General features: G+C 44.5%; 1 protein-coding gene across 4 annotated transcripts in view; it reads right to left on the bottom strand.

Moving 5' to 3' along the window:
- Nucleotides 1-16,488, bottom strand: part of CERT1 (ceramide transporter 1) — a 179,537-nt gene that overhangs the window by 60,170 nt on the left and 102,879 nt on the right. For all 4 annotated transcript variants that reach the window (XM_032765738.2, XM_032765737.2, XM_075067006.1 and 1 more), the window contains one exon: nucleotides 3,214-3,321. In XM_032765738.2, the coding sequence (XP_032621629.1) occupies nucleotides 3,214-3,321 (108 nt within the window). The remainder of the gene's footprint in view (nucleotides 1-3,213; nucleotides 3,322-16,488) is intronic.

Here is a 16,488-nt window from a genome sequence, read left to right as displayed (position 1 = left end):
TATTTAGTTCACTCCACCTTGCACAGTCGCAAATGAAGAGACTATTGCCTCCTATACCGTGGGTAAACAGGTTCCTACTTCCAAATGCTGGACATTTTTATAGCTCTGAGATATAGAAATTCAGAAAATGAACAGTACTAAAAGATATTGAACTGTTTCAAAAGAATTAAAATGTTAGTTGAATTATAATACGCAATTGCCTTTTAGAGTGAGTGTTCCCGACATTCCACAATAAAGACTGTCATGTGCATGAAATACAGACACTAGACCAGTAGTTCTCAACCAGGTGTCTAGGACCCCCTGTGGGACTGCAAACAGGTTTCAGGAGGTCTGTCAAGCATGCCCAGCGTTACACTTGCTAGGGCCCAGGGCAGAAAGCTGAAGCCCTGCCACGCAGGACTGCAGCTGAGGGCCCTGAGCCTCAACACCCAGGACTAAAGCCGAAGCCTGAGCAACTTAGTTTCCCAGTGCCTCCTGTGGCACAGGGCCCCAGGCAATTGTCCTGCTTCCTAATCCTTAATGCTGGCCCTGGCTTTTATATGAAGAAAAACAGTTGTTATGGCACAGATGGGCCATGGAGTTTTATATGTGGAGGGAACCTCAAAAAGAAAACGACTGAGAATCCCTTCACTAGGCAGTTGAGGTTTCCTGGCTCCCACTCCACTGCACTTTCCTCTAAGCTATAGGGCATCTTGTAGGACAATCTCTGGAAACAGTAGAGGTGCCCTTCAGTGACAACATCACTGCTAAATATGATGGGTTACTCTTGGCAAGCTTTAATAAATGTTTAAACAGGTAAAATGTTAGTTACACCAGCAAACTTTCCAGGTATAACTGATATTGGAGTAACTGGTACATGTGAAACAAAGTCTGGAGTACTTCAGATTTCTCACAGAAGGGTTCCAAAAGAGGTGAGACAAGAAAAAAAGTTTCAATGAATGGTTATTTTGGAATTCTTATTTTCTCTATATTAACCATTTTTCATCAAGCCATCATGAACAACTCAAATGATCTTCAAAGTTTATATCTGTGTTCTGTTTATTGACACTTAGACTAACAAAATAAGTGTTTAAGTCAACGTTTAAACTGAAATCTCAGCTGCTACCAGCTCCACTGCAACTTAATTAAATACTTGATCAAAAACACTGCTAGTTTCAGCATAAGAGCTCTCACTCTATACTAGGGCTGTCAAACAATTAAAAATAAATCACAATAAATCACAGTTTTAATCGCACTGTTAAACAATAAGAATGCCATTTATTTAAATATTTGTGGATGTTTTCTACATTTTCAAATATATTGATTTCAGTTACAACACAGAATACAAAGTGTACAGTGCTCACTTTGCACATATGTATAATAAAAATAATATACTGTAAAAAGATAAAAGTATTTTTCAATTCACATAATTCAAGTACTGTTGTGCAATCTGTTTATTGTGAAAGTGCAACTTACAAATGTAGAACTAGGTTTTTTTATGTAACTGCACTCAACAATAAAACAATGTAATACTTTAGAGCCCACAAGTCCACTCGTTCCTATTTCTTGTTCAGCCCTGCGCTAAGACAAACAAGTTTGTTTGCATTTACAGGTGATAACGCTGCCCGCTTCTTATTTACAATGTCACCTGAAAGTGAGAACAGGTGTTCACATGGTACTGTCATAGCCAGGATTGTGAAGTGTTTATGCGCCAAGTATGCTAAACATTCATATGCCTCATAATGCTTAGACCACTACTTCAGAGGACATGCTTCCATGCTGATGACACTAGTTACAAAAAAATGCTTTAATTAAATTTGTTACTGAATTCCTTGGGGCAGAATTGTATGTCTCCTGCTCCAAGGTTTTACCCACATTCTGCCATATATTTCATGTTATGGCAGTCACTGATAATGACTCAGCATGTGTTGTTCGATTTAACAACACTTTCATTGCAGATTTGATAAAATGAAAAGAAGGCACCAATATCAGATTTTTCAAGGTAGCTATAGCACTTGACCCAAGGTTTAAGAATCTGAAGTGCATTCAAAAATCTGAGAGGAATGAGGTGTGGAGCATGCTGTCAGAAGTCTTAAGAGCAACACTCTGATGTGGAAACTACAGAAACCGAACCCCAAAAAAGAAAATCAACCTTCTGCTGGTGACACCTGACTCAGATGATCGTGCATCAGTCAGCACTGCTTTGGATCATTACCAGGCAGAACCAGTCAACAGCATAGACGCATGTCCTCTGGAATGGTGGTCGAAGCATTAAAGGGCATACAAGCAAATGTAAATGCAAACATACTTGTTTGTCTTAGCGATTGGCTGAACAAGAAGTAGGACTGTGTAGACTTGAGGGCTCTAAAATTTTACATTGTTTTATTGTTGAGTACAGTTACATTAAAAAACCTAATTTTACATGTGTAAGTTGCACTTTCACAATAAAGAGATTGCACTGAAGTACTTGTAAGAGGTGAAATGAAAATACTATTTCTTTTATTTTTTACAGTGCAAATATTTGTAATAAAAATAATATAAACTGAGAACTGTTCACTTTGTGCTGTGAAATCAAAAAATATTTGAAAATGTAGAAAAACATCCAAAAAAATTATAAATTTTAATTGGTATTCTGTTATTGTTTAACAGCGTGATTAAAAAACGGTGATTACCATTAATTTTTTAATTAACTCAAGTAATTAACTCAAAACAAAATTAACTGCAATTAATTGACAGCCCTACTCTATACGGATTAATTTCTAACCCTTTTCTTTCTGTGATGTTCTTCCCATGTGTTGTGTCCTCATCAAAAACTATTGTCCAGCAAAGCAAAATGGTAAACATTTATAATAGTAATATGCCTCTTTTCTTCATTTCTCTCCGATTCATTTAAGCCAAATATGTTCCTATCAAGGGAACTGCATTCCTCTTCAATTAGAGTCCTGCTGTTCAGTGTCATGCCAGAAGAGACAAGTGAAGTGTTTCTGCAGGTTTTGACTGCTTCCTACTGGAGAAAAATACCTGTTTAAAACACTTACTGTATCATCCCTCTATTATCATATATTGAACTAAGCAACACTTACTTTCAAAATGATAAGTAATCAAAAGTAACTTTACTGATATTTTATTTTATATTGCTAAAGATAAACCAAGTTAGAGTCATTCACATATAAGTTCCTTTCCAGAGTGTCTCTTTCGTTCACAAATCATGTGTATAAAATGTCACTCACTAACCTTGAACGATGAGGTGGATGTAGCAGAATATCCACTTGCTCCAGACACCAGAGACACCATGGAGCCATGGCGCCGTAAACTTGACTCTGATCCATAGCCAGATTCAGTCTAAAAAACAAGTGTAATAAGCCTTTTAATAATGAAGAAATCATGAAAGCAAAATCAATGATATTTCCTCTAAAACTGGCCAAATAATTACTTACCAGGAAGCAGCATGAGATTAGTGACTCAAGCTATTTTTGAAATTGAAGCATTGCACAAGACATGCAACTAGGATAACTGTTAAGGAAGGAATTTTTTGACGTTCTAGTTTGACACCACTGTTTACCCAACATCACGTTACACACTGATTGAGGAAAATTTACAGCTCACTCATGTTACATTATTCCCCAAAAGTGCTCAGTATTTCTGGGTACATAAGATATTTGTAAAAATTTGGAGGGGCTTCACAAATTCAGTAAGAGCAATGTACGAAATACAACACCGCTGTTCAATATCTGAACTGTGGTAAGCCAAATATAATTTTGTCATCAGGAAAAAAGTTTCATCGTTTTTTGGACATTTAAATTGTAACACAAGCAATATACATAATATTCCGCAAGGAAACTACAGAAACCTATGATTATTTACAGGCGCTAACACACAGCTTCATACTGTGAAGAGGAAAGCAGCCTCAGAGTCAACCCTTCCAACAGTTTGAATACTGCCACTTCATTCTTGTGAAGGTATTATTTATCCCTGTAATTCTGGAGGACTCAGTGGAAAAAAAGTAAAAGATTCGTCTGCAGATTTTTGTTAGTGCCCAAAAATCTCACTCAGATTCAAGACCCCATTGTGCTAGGTGCTGTACACTACCCACACACCTGGGAAGATACAACTCCTGCACTGAAGAATTACAATCTTATTTACGAGATGAGATACATGATAGATAGGAAGCAAAAGGGAGGGAGGAAAAGGGTAATAGTAACAAATTCACATGATTACATATCTTTAAATTCAGATGCACCAAGTCATGTAAAAGGCTAAAGTGATTTGTCTTGACCTATCATTTTACTGATTTCTCATACATGTAACTGCAGAAGCAGATCTTGAAAAGGGAACTGACGTTAGACAATAGGCCTTAAGTACTAGTTCAAGGGCAATGTTCCATACATAAGGAGTGGCATGAGAGTAAACAGTGAGATGGTTGTGTGAAGCAGACAAATAGGTGATCAAAGACCATGTCTAATGTGACAAGAGAACCTCAAAACAAGTAGATAGAGACAGCATTGAAAAGGACCTTGGAGATGAAGGCAAGGAGCTTGAATTTGCGGTGATGGAAAATGAACAGACTCTAGAAATGTTGGTGGAAATCTCTGCCATCTTGCAGTTTTCTTATAATTATATACTGTATACCACTGTATGGAATGAAATCAGAGAAGAAAAATGTTATTACAGTTGAGAGATCCCCTCCTCCCGCCTCATAGACTTTAAAGTCAGAAGGGACCATTGTGATCATCTAGTCTGACCTCCTGCACATTGCAGGCCACAGAACTTCACCCACTCATTCCTGTAATAGACCCTTTATCTCTGACTGAGTTACTGAAGTCTTCAAATCATGGTTTAAAGACTTCAAGTTATAGAGAATTCACCGTTTATACTAGTTCAAACCTGACAATGACTCGTGACTCATGATACAGAAGAAGGTGAAAAAAAACCTCTGGATCTCTGCCAATCTGACCCAGGGGAAAAAAATCCTTCCTCACTCCAAATATGGAGATCAGTTAGACCCTGAGCATGTCAAGTAAGACCCACCAGCCAGACACCTGGGAAAGAATTCTCTGTAGTAACTCAGTGCTCTCCCCACTCAGTGGCCTATCTCCAGCCATTGGGGATTTTAGCTACTGCCATTCCCCGCTCTGAGCCACATACCATTCTAGACAGTCCCATCATACTACCCATTCCATAAATTTATCAAGCTCAGTCTTGAAACCAGTTAGGTTTTCTTCCCCTTCCACTGCTCCTCTTGGCAGGCTGTTCCAGAACTTCCCTCCTCTGATGGTTAGAAAATCTCATCTAATTTCAAGCCTAACCTTGTTGATGGACAGTTTATAATCATTTGTTCTTGTGCCCACATTGGGGCTTAAATAACTCCTGTCTTTCCCCTTGGTATTTATCCCTCTGGTGTATTTTAGAAAGCAATCGTATCTCCCCCTCAGCTTTCTTTTGGTTAGGCTAAACAAGCCAAACTCTTTGAGCCTCCACTCATAATGCAGATTTTTCCATTCTTCGGATCATTCTGTAGCTCTTCTCTGCACCTATTCCAATTTGAATTCATCTTTTTTAAACGTGGGAGACCAGAATTGCACACAGTATTCCAGACGATGTCTCACCAGTACCTTGTACAACGGCACTAACACTTCCCTGTGTCTACTGGAAATACCTTGGCTGATACATCCTAGGACCACATTAGCCTTTTACACAGCTGTATCGCATTGAGGGCTCATAGTCATCTTGTGATCAACCAATACACAAAGCTCTGTGTTCTTCTCTGTCACTTCCAACTGATAAGTCCTCAGATTACAGCAAAAATTCTTGTTACCACCAGGCTTCTGGCACTGATGCACACACATTTTGTTCCTGTTTGACTTCATCCAGATTCCTCATAATCATTTTACCCCCAATATCACCTTTCTGATGGTTACTTTCAGTGGCATTAGCAGTATCTTTCCTTTTGTTGTCCATTTCTCTACCCTCGCTTATTCCTTTCTCAATTGCTGTATCCTTTTACCTGATTTTCCTTCCACTCAATATTAGAATCAGGTGTGAAAATTATATGAGCCTCTCCCAACATTCTCCCCAAAATTCCTAGTTTAAAGCTCTTTTAATCAGCTGTGCCAACTTCCACCCCAGAAACCTATTATCCTCACTACTCAGGTGCAACTCATAAAAACAGACCTCTGTCCATGAATGCCTCCTAGTGGTCAGACATCCCATTACCTGAGCCATCTGCTGAGCATCATAATCTTGTCTTGCCTTCATTCTCCTCCTCTAGGGACAGGTAGAATCCTACTGAATATGACCTGGGCCTCCATTTCTTTAAGCTTCTTCCCCAGCCTCGCATAGTGTTCTTTGATACCCCCCATTAAGAATCTAGCAGTATAATTTGTTCCCACATGAAGGACAAACTGTATTCTTTCCCGCTCCCATTAGGATCTGTGTCAGTCTCAGGTTCACATCCCACAGCTCAGCTCACAGCAGACAACACACCCTTCTGTTCTGCTCTGTGGATCAGCACTGGTAAAGAGGCCTGTCTGTTCTTCTTAGTAGGGAATCCACACTTATCTAGACCTACCTCTTCCTGATATGGGTGCAATTCTCTGGCCTTCCCATTTCTGTTCTGTCTGTCTGCAATCGTCTTTTCTTCTGTTCTCCCTTGCAATCTGTGAGTCACCCTCTATCCTCCGGGGCTCCAGACTCTGGCTATCCTCATTGTCTCTTTCCCCCTTCTTGTGGGACTTGCCATTCTCTTTTCTTCCTTGCTCTCCCATCTTGGAACAAGGGAGAGGAAAAGCCACATGTCTCCATGGGCCACCTTCTTCATCCAGAAGTCTATTCTCAGAGCACTGATGTCCAGCATGCACCTGCAAGTCTAGAGTTTTTCCTTCAGCTGCCTCTTTCCTTTCCTCCATCACTCGATCGAATCCCCTTCTAAAACTTAACCATTGTTTCTAGCTGCATCTCCAAACATTGGATCTTCTCTTCCACCAGATCTATCAGGCAGCACTTCATAGAAATGAAGCACCTTTCAGGTACCCTCTCCGGAATAATATACCTCCCACTATTTTCACATCCAGTCATCTTCATTCCCTCTTCCATTCTGTGCATCTCTGTAGCAGTCATAGCCTCCCCTTCTAAACTCCTGTCAGGAAGAAGAACACACACATGCACACCCTTCCTCAAACGGTTCTTACAAATCCACCCTCACCCAACCCGTATTCATCTCTGTTTGATGGCTTCTGTGCTAGTGCTGCTCCTGCTGCTTAAGGAAGCCCCACCCCATAATCAAGGTTCAGATGTGATCAAAGGCTCCTTCAGTCACAATGCACTGCCCCCTACCAGACTCTGCTTGTTGATTTGATTTCTGTTTCCAGCCAAACACATACACACACGAACTCACTCACTGCCCCTAAGGAACAAGGGCTTGCTCCTTTTCTCTTCCAACAGATCTCCACTCAAACTCCCTTGTTTGCTGGCTCCTGTGCCGCTGCTCCTCATAGAGTAAGAGCATCTTCATGAAATTTTGCTTTTAAAATTTCACCTAAAATGCTGTAAACCTAAACAACATAGCATTGTTCTATTGCAGACTAGCTTCACTGCCCAGGCAAATTATATATAAAGTAAATTAAATATTATATTTATTTATCTTCATCTCTAGAATTAGACAATTACTAACAAAAAGTGTTTTTTAAATGATTTTATCATAGGGTCATTTTGAAAATGGTCACTCATTTTGTTTCTTTTTATCTGGCAGTAAATTCTGTAAGGATCTGATTTCAAAACTGAGCTCTCTTTAAATGCTACTAGTAAACAAGGTGCCGAAAACATACATCCACTTTGAACTACTGAAATTTAGTTTAAAAAGGGACAGCTGGATTCAAATTTTGTTTTAGAATCCAATGACACACACAGACAAAATATTCCTATGCAAAAATTGGATCCAAATAATTTACAGATAAATGAAGCACAAGTGTAAGGAGAGTTTCAGCTTTGCTTCCTAAGTCCATGTTTTTGAAGATTCAACCGAGGTTACTAACTATTTGAGTATTGTTTTGTTGCTTAATCTAATATATGTTTAAAGATGGTAACATCACTGAATGATAGAAAGCAAAACATTTTGACAGGGAATTTAGTGCCATATTTCTGACTTTCCCTATTCTTTTCTGCTCAAGTTACAGGGCCGGTGCTACCATTTAGGCAGCCTAGGCAATCGCCTAGGGCGCCAGGATTATTCGGGGGGCGGCATTTTGCCGGGGGAGCGGCAGGCGGCTCCAGCTGACCTGCCACAGGCATGCCTGCAGAGGGTCCGCTGGTTCACGGCTCCGGTGGAGCTGCCGCAGTCGTGCCTGCGGACGGTCGGCTGCTTGTGCGGCCCCGGTGGACTGCCCGCAGGCACGACTGCGGCAGCTCCACCGAAGCCACGGACCAATGGACCCTCTGCAGGAATGCCTGCGGCAGCTCCACCAGAGCCGCTGGATCAGCACGGGGGGCGGAGAAATGGCCGTGCGCCTAGGGCGCGAGAAACCCTAGCGCCGGTCTTGTCAAGTTACCATTATGTTTTAGAGCCGGTTTAATTAAATCTGCAGAATAAAAGCTCACGACGAAAAAACTCCTTTACCACAAACACAAAAATATTTTAATTTAGGAGGAAATGCAAAAAAAGATACCTTTATAGCAGTGTACACTGTCAAATCAATCAGCTGTGCTTGTACTGTATGCCATTACAACAGTTTTCCAGACTTCAAAATGGTGTACAAGCAAGTGACCTAGTAACTTATAAATCTAACGAAAAGCTGCTACATAAAAAGCAAGCATCTAATTTTACCTATATTTACAACCAATAAGAAGAAAGCTCAACAGACTAAGCTGCACACAACTAAAAATATGAATCACGGAAGTGTGTACATTTACAGATGGCATTGACATAATTATCTTGCATTAGAATTATGTTTTAGTAACTATTGTAGGGAAAAAATAAAAATTAGGGCAAGGAAACTTGGCTAAAAGGAGAAAGGCAAAAGCCAAGTATTGTTTTTTCACTGGTGCACATGCAATCCTGCAGCAAGTTACAAGTACACACAAGAAACTAGAACAGAACAAAAAATAATGAAAGCATGCACCATGGAAAACCCCACCATTCCACTACTGCAACATCTAAACAAGCACAGATCACTGCTGCACTTATGTCTTGCCAAGCAGATCATTATTAGCTATTCACTGAAGATGATACTCAATTGTATTGAGCTGAAGAATGTCAATACAAGCCAGATAATTCTTAATTTCCCAGGATGAAAACTGAACAAGCAGCCGCAGTCCGCATGATGGATAAGTTAACAGTCACTGCTCAAAAATGAACAAATTGCATGGAAGTTTATCATCAATCAATATGCAGCATTAAACACTAATGTCAAATTACAATGCTGAAAATCCAGTCAATTTCATTAGAGTTCCATGTATATACAGCCTCACAGTTGCACTCAAAATTGACATTGTTAGTATACTGCGACATTATCTCCAGTTTTCTATATCTCTGCATGGAATCCATTATCCCTTTCAGAATGCTTTTTCATAACGATAGATGCGAAATGAGAATAAGCACATCATCAAAAACCTCATGTGATTCTTCTTTGCTTGTCTAGGATTGGTGACAGCAGCAAAACAGACCAGGAAAGCAGCTTTCAGTAGTACAGCAGTAAATGTATTCAGACAATTATATTGCAGACCTTCATCACAGCACATAATGATTTGTCAGTTAAGCATCTCCTAAAGTGGGTCAATAATAGTCCAGAGTAAAGCATGCACTTATGGGTTACGCCTCTACTTAAATAAAGCATGTTCTTTCTTTCCTGGGTTTCCTCAATTGCTTTTGACGGTGTCTTGGCAGACTTGTTTAACTATATCAGGTGTTTCAATAGTTGCTTGTCCACCAAAGGAGATATTTTTATTAGGCTACATTATAAAGTATCTATTATTTTACATAACAAAACAACAAGCAGGAAGCAACTCCTCACCTCCGAATATAGCCCCAGGAGTTGTCAAAACAGAAACTGAGGAGGAGACTGTGATCCGTCTTTAGAATATTTTTTATGTAAAATACTACTGTTGTTGACTTCAGACTAAAAAATGAAGTATTAAAATAGGATCAAGAAAAAACAGCAAAAAGGCAAAAAAGAAAATCTGGGGTGAAGGGAGATTGGTAAAGAATGAACCAAAAAAAGCAAAGAAAATAGTAAAATGGGGAAGAGCAAACAAAAACAACAATAAAAGGGAAATAGATGGAAGGAAGGTCGGAAAGACTGTTGGTGGAGGTGAGTGGGAAGAGGTGTGTGTGTGTGAATTCCTGTGGTCCAGTGCTTTTTCTGAAACACTGAAAAGGATTCCAGGTATGCTTGTAAACAAAGGGGAGAGAAAAGGTCAAATCTTCTTTTAAATACAGGAGATCCCATGGCCTGATGCCAGATGTTACAGTTGAGAGAAGTGTGCGCCAAGAGATGGAGAAGCAACTGAGCAATTTGGAAAAACCCAAAGGAAAAAACAACAGGAAAGAAAGAAAGAACAGAAAACAATCAGGTGCAAAATAAGAAATGGGAATATCCATTTACTGGGGGGAAGTTGTGAGGGACCTGGTAGCCCTAAAATGAGTGGATAGTATGCACAGAGGAAAGACTAGATTGATGGAATGGGACAATCAATAAAGGGATGGGACAGTGGATAAGTGTAATGGAGACCAAGAGAAGAATAGTGCATGCTTTAAGGATATCAACAGACAGTGTCAAGTTACAGAATCAGTGAGGGTTGTTTTTTATTTTAACATTATTTTAAATTATTTGGAACCAGAAGGTTATGGAATAGCTAACCTATGCAAATGTGTTTTACCATTAACTTTAAGCTCCCTCCCAATCTTTATTACATTTACTTGCTTTGCACTGAATACAAAGTTATTAGTTTCCTCACAGACTTTTCTCTGATGCTCTCATCACAATATCCAAGTGTTTTAAGAAGTTAATGAATCTTCACACCACCAATGTGAGGGAGGGAGGTATCCCTGTTTTCCAGATGGGGGAACAGAGACACAGAGAGATTAAGGCCATAATTATCAACATATTCAGTAATTTTGGGTTTCTAACTTGATACACCTAGGGTACAATTTTCCAGAATACCTAGCATTTTTATACCACTTTAAATGTTCAAAGTATGACTCCAATATATCGTGGTTTCACCTATAACACGGTAAGATTTTTTGGCTCCCGAGGACAGTGTTATATTGAAGTAGAGGTGTATAACTAAATCTGAAAAAACCCAACAACGGTTACCTAACTTTAGTAACTGTTGTCCTTTGAGATGTGTTGCTCATGTACATTCCATTCTAGGTATGCATGCGCCCACATCGCACCTCTGTCAAAAATTTGTGTGTTAGTGATATCCGTAAGGCCAGCTGTGGCACCCTCCAGAGTGCTGCACTCATGTGCTGGTATACAAGGCACTTCCGGCCCTACTCCCTCAGTTCCTTCTTGCTGGCAACTCCAACAGAGGGGTAGGAGGGTGGGTAATGGAATGGATATGAGCAACACATCTCAAAGAACAGATTTAAATGTTTATTAGAAAATATTAAAGAAAGGTGATACAAAGAGTTTGATGTGTCAGTCGTTGGTCATCGGGGGAAACATATAGAGCATGGGGGGACGCTGGCAACTGGTTACGGTTCAGCATATAGTACACACAGCCTGTAATGTCCCCAATGCGGGGTGTACGGTGGTTGGGGTCAAGATATAGTAGGGGGGCAGTGAGGGTACATCGCTCATAGAGTGGGCTACACACAGTCGTGGGTATGAGTAAGCGGGCCGGGTAATGGGGACAGGGTGACCCTCACGTGGTGGGATCCAGATTGGTAAGTTCAGGACTCAGGGGATATGGTTTGGTAGGGGGGTTGTAAGGGTTTCCCCCTCCCCCCCGTGGGTGCGTGGAGCCACATCGGCTCACTCCTGGTATTGGCGGTGGCCGGTGATGTGTTCGATGTAAATGTCTCTAGACCACCGGATAGTGTCCGAGACCATCAGGCGTCTCATGAGTCGCGCATAGCGACGGCCCACCCCACAGGCCCTGAGCACACGTTCGTTCCAGGGGTCCCAGGCGCCCAGCGCCCCGACGATCAGAGCGTCGGTGTAGACCTCGTAGCCCTTCGCCCGCAGGGTGTCAGTCAAGGGGGCGTATTTCTCGAGTTTGCGGGCTCGGGCTTCGCGGAACGCCGGGGTCCTGTTCTCGAACGGGATGGTCACGTCGACGAGGATGATCTTTTTCCGCTCCTCGTCCGTGACGACGATGTCTGGGCGCAGCGGGCTGTCGGTGCCGGGGATGGTGCGGTTGACCGCGATCTCACCGAGGTGTGGGGCGATGGCCTTCGCTAGGCGGTCCTGGACGGCGTTGTGGCGCAGCTGCCAGGCTCTGGCGTGGGGTTTGCAGCTGCACAGGACGTGGGGCAGGGTCTCCAGGGTGTACCCGCACTTCCTGCAGCGCTTGTCCCGGTTCCCGTGGCGGACGGCTCCGTTGAGCGGGACGCAGTTCAGCCGGGCGCGGTGTATGAAGCGCCAGTCGGCGAAGCGGGTGAAGCTGCCCGCGGGGAGGAAGTGGTTGCTGGAGTCCCACTTGCTGGTCACCTCGAAGGCCTTGCCCTGGTCGGGTTTTTTCCTCAGGGTGTCCACGTAGAGCGCGTGGACGGCGGCCTTCAGGGACCTCTCCAGCACGCCTCTGGCTCCGGGGCTGACGGTGATGCTGCCCTCCGTCCCGATCTGCGGCACCAGAACTCCCAGCTCCTGTCGCTCCTCGCTCCAGACCCAGCGGCAGCCCAGTCGCTTCCCTAGTCGGCGCGTGGCGTCGCGGGCGCGGGACCACAGCGAGGCGGTGTCCCACCTGTCTCGGCCGAATTCGCCGTCCAGGGAACCGCTCAGGAAGGTGGCTACGTCCTGGCCGGAGGGAGGCCTGCCGATTCGGTGCTCGGTGGTAGCGTGCAGGGCGGTCGCCGCGACGCTCTTAACCGTGGTGTCCGGGCACGTCAGGAGGCGGAAGGCGTGCGTGATGACCGCGATGTCACAGAGGTCTCCCATGCGGGGGACGTTGGCGCCGCCGTGTCTGTGGGCGATATAGATGAGCTCGTTGCTGGCTCTCTGAGGCAGGGACAGCCACTTTTTGACCAGCTGCCGGATGGTGTTGTCTGCCTTGTTGAGGGGCACCTTTGCCACGGCGGAACCTCTCAGGACGAAGGCGATGCGGGGGATCAAGAAGGTGTTGAGGGCGTTGATCTTCTGCCATGGGGCCAGCAGGGATGCGTCGATCTTGGCAGCGTCCTGCAGGATCTCCCGGATGGTGTCCTCGGGGGTCTGCCGGACGCGGACGCCCGTCGGCGTGCCGAGGTGTTGGTACGCCTGCCCTTCGGCCAGCGGAACGACGGGCTTGCCCTGGATCTGGAACTCCGTCGCCAGCACCGAGTCTCTTTGGCTCCCGTCGACGTGGAGGGACGCGCACTTCTTGGCATTGAAGCGGAGACCCGTCCAGTCGGCGGCTCTCCCCATGGTGTCGAGCATACCCTGGAGCCTCTCGGGGTCGTCCGCGATCAGGACCAGGTCATCCGCGTAGGCCAAGACGCTCACCCTCTCGCCGTGCAGGTCGAGGCCGTCAGCGCCGTCGGAGATCGCTCGCAGGAGTGGCTCCATGGCCAGGTTGAAGATGATTGGGCTGAGGGGGCAGCCCTGCTTTACGCCGCTGTGGATCGGGATCTCAGCGGTTTCCCCTTCCACCGAGCGGATGGTGGTGCTGCAGTGCTGGTAGAGATCCCGGATCAGGCAAAGGAAGGTCTCTGGCATCCCGAACTCCCGCAGAGTGTTGAAAATGTGGTGGTGGGGGATGGAGCCGAAGGCGTTGGACAGGTCGAGCCACGCTATCGCGCACTGCTTCCGCGCCCTCTTGGCCATCTGGAGGGTGGTCTGGAGCAGGAAGTTGTGCTCGTAGCACCCCTCTGACGGCATGAAGCCCTTCTGGGCCAGGCTGATGGCTCCCCCGGTCGACGCCCACTCCGTGATCCTGGCTGCCAGGCAGCCGGCGTAGAGCTTGTACAGCGTGGAGCAGAGGGAGATGGGTCTCCAGTTGCTGGGGTCGTCTCGCTCGCCCTTTTTGTGGATCAGGACGGTCATGGCCTTCTTCCAGGAGGTGGGAGACCTGCCAAAGCGCCGGCACAGGTTGAAGATGCTGGAGAGAACGAGGCAGCCGGGGTCTCGCTTCCTGAGCAGGCTGTAGGGGATGCCGTCCTTTCCGGGCGCGGTGTTCTTTGTTCTGGACAGCCTGGCTGCCACCTCTTGAGGAGTGAAGTCGGCCTCTAGGTTGTCTGAGGCCGTAACTGTTTTTCTTCTTTGAGTACTTTGCTCATGTTGATTCCATTCTAGGTGACTCACAAGTGAAGCATCCTTGGAGGTGGGGTTTGGAGGTCATAGTTGTGTGGCTTGCAATACTGTTCTCCTGAAGCCAGCATCGTCCTGTGCTTGCTGGGTGATCGCGTAATGGGACAAACATATGGATGGACAACCAGGTAGTGGAGCTGCAGATATCCTCAATCGGCATGTGGGCTAGGGAGACAGTTGACAAGGCGGTTACGATCACCGGTGGCGGCATTTTTGCCTGTTCATAGCAAAAACAGATATAGGTAGTGATCCACAACAAAATTCTCTGAACAGACACAGAAAGGGCCTTCATTCTGTGAAGAGGTGTGTTGGCTTATGGCTTGGTCTTTTCGATATAAAAGGCTAGTGTGGCAATCTGCAGGTGAGTGCAGATCTCATCAACAGAGGTGACCCAGAATCGCAAAAGAGCTCCAGCATGGACCAAACGGGAGGTACAGGGATCTGATCGCTGTATGAGGAGAGGAATCCGTGTTATCAGAACTCCGTTCCAAAAGATGAAATGCCCAAATATTTGAAAAAAATCTCCAAGGGCATGAGGGACAGAGGCTATAACAGAGACATGCAGCAGTGCCGAGGGAGGGTCGACTGACGATATGGCTTACAGGATTGGCTTACAGGGAATTAAAATCAACAAAGGGGGTGGGTTTGCATCAAGGAGAAACACACACAATTGTCACACAGAATGGCCCCCTCAAGGATTGAACTCAAAACCCTGGGTTTAGCAGGCCAATCCTCAAAACAATGAGCTATCACTCCCCACCCCCCCGCACTATTCCAGGCAGGACCGACTCTCCATTAAACTTTTCAAGGTACCCCTGACAGACCTCACCAAAACGATTGTCAGCCGCTGATTTCATGGGTGGGGAGGGGAGCAAACGAATACAAAACAAATCTAGTCTCTTTCTTGTTTTGATCCACTCCATCTCTCTTGTACATCTTAGGCTGGCAGCAGACAGTGCAATATGATGGCTAGCCATCGTCGTCTCCTGGCTGCTCCCCAGAAGATGGTGCAGGACTGAATCTCCAGGAGAAAAAACTTAAAAAGAGAATGACCTGGAGTCACTCCCATTTATGTCCAGGCACCCTGACAGACCTCACCAAGGTCTGCTAGGAGCACCCATGTTTGTCCAAGAGCCCCTGACCGACCTCATCGAGGTCGGCTAAAAGAGCACCCAAGAGACAATGACGATGGCTACTAATCGTAATGCACCATCTGCTGCCAAAAGGCGATGAGCTGCTGCTGTGTAGCAATGCAGTACCATGTCTGCCAGCACCCAGGAGACGTACGATGACGGCGAGCTGAGCGGGCTCCATGCTTGCTGTGGTATGGCGTCTGCACGGGTAACCCAGGAAAAAAGGCGCAAAAGGATTGTCTGCTGCTGCTTTCATGGAGGGAGGGAGGACCTGATGACACGTACCCAGAACCACCCGCGACAATGTTTTTGACCCATCAGGCATTGGGATCTCAGCCCAGAATTCCAATGGGTGGCGGAAACTGCAAGAACTGTGAGATAGCTACCATAGAACAACACTTCGGAAGTTGACGCTAGCCTCGGTACTGTGGACGCACTCCGCCAAGTTAATGGTCTTAATAGTCTTAAGTAGGGACACACAATCAACTGTATAAAATGGATTTCTAAAAAACTGACTTCTATAAATTTGACCTAATTTCGTAGTGTAGACATACCGGAAACTTTGCATATGGTTAAAGACAGTAAATGGGAAAAGCTATTTCTGACTAACAAGAATATATTCTGCATATTGAACATAAATGTTAATGTTAACGTCAACTGTTTTGACTGTAGTCTTTGGATAACTTGTGGGTCCATGGATAGGGTCGGAAAGTGTTTTTTTTGTTTGCAGTTGATAAGCCATATTAAAAACTGAACATACATTAAATATCTGATACATGGCCAGAAAGAGTTAAGCAGCTCGCAGGCTAAACGACCCAGATTCAATCGTTAGAGTAAAAAAAGTATATAAATGGTAATTAGGACTATTCCATGTTAGGTAGGATAGAACTTTGCAATTCAAACCTGTAGTGTTAGAGAATTAGAGGTGATACTAA

Source organism: Chelonoidis abingdonii, chromosome 6 (genome assembly GCF_003597395.2).
Source record: "Chelonoidis abingdonii isolate Lonesome George chromosome 6, CheloAbing_2.0, whole genome shotgun sequence".
Lineage (NCBI taxonomy): Eukaryota > Metazoa > Chordata > Testudines > Testudinidae > Chelonoidis > Chelonoidis abingdonii.
The sequence above is the reverse complement of the archived record's forward strand: the minus strand, read 5'-3'. Positions and strand labels throughout refer to the sequence as shown.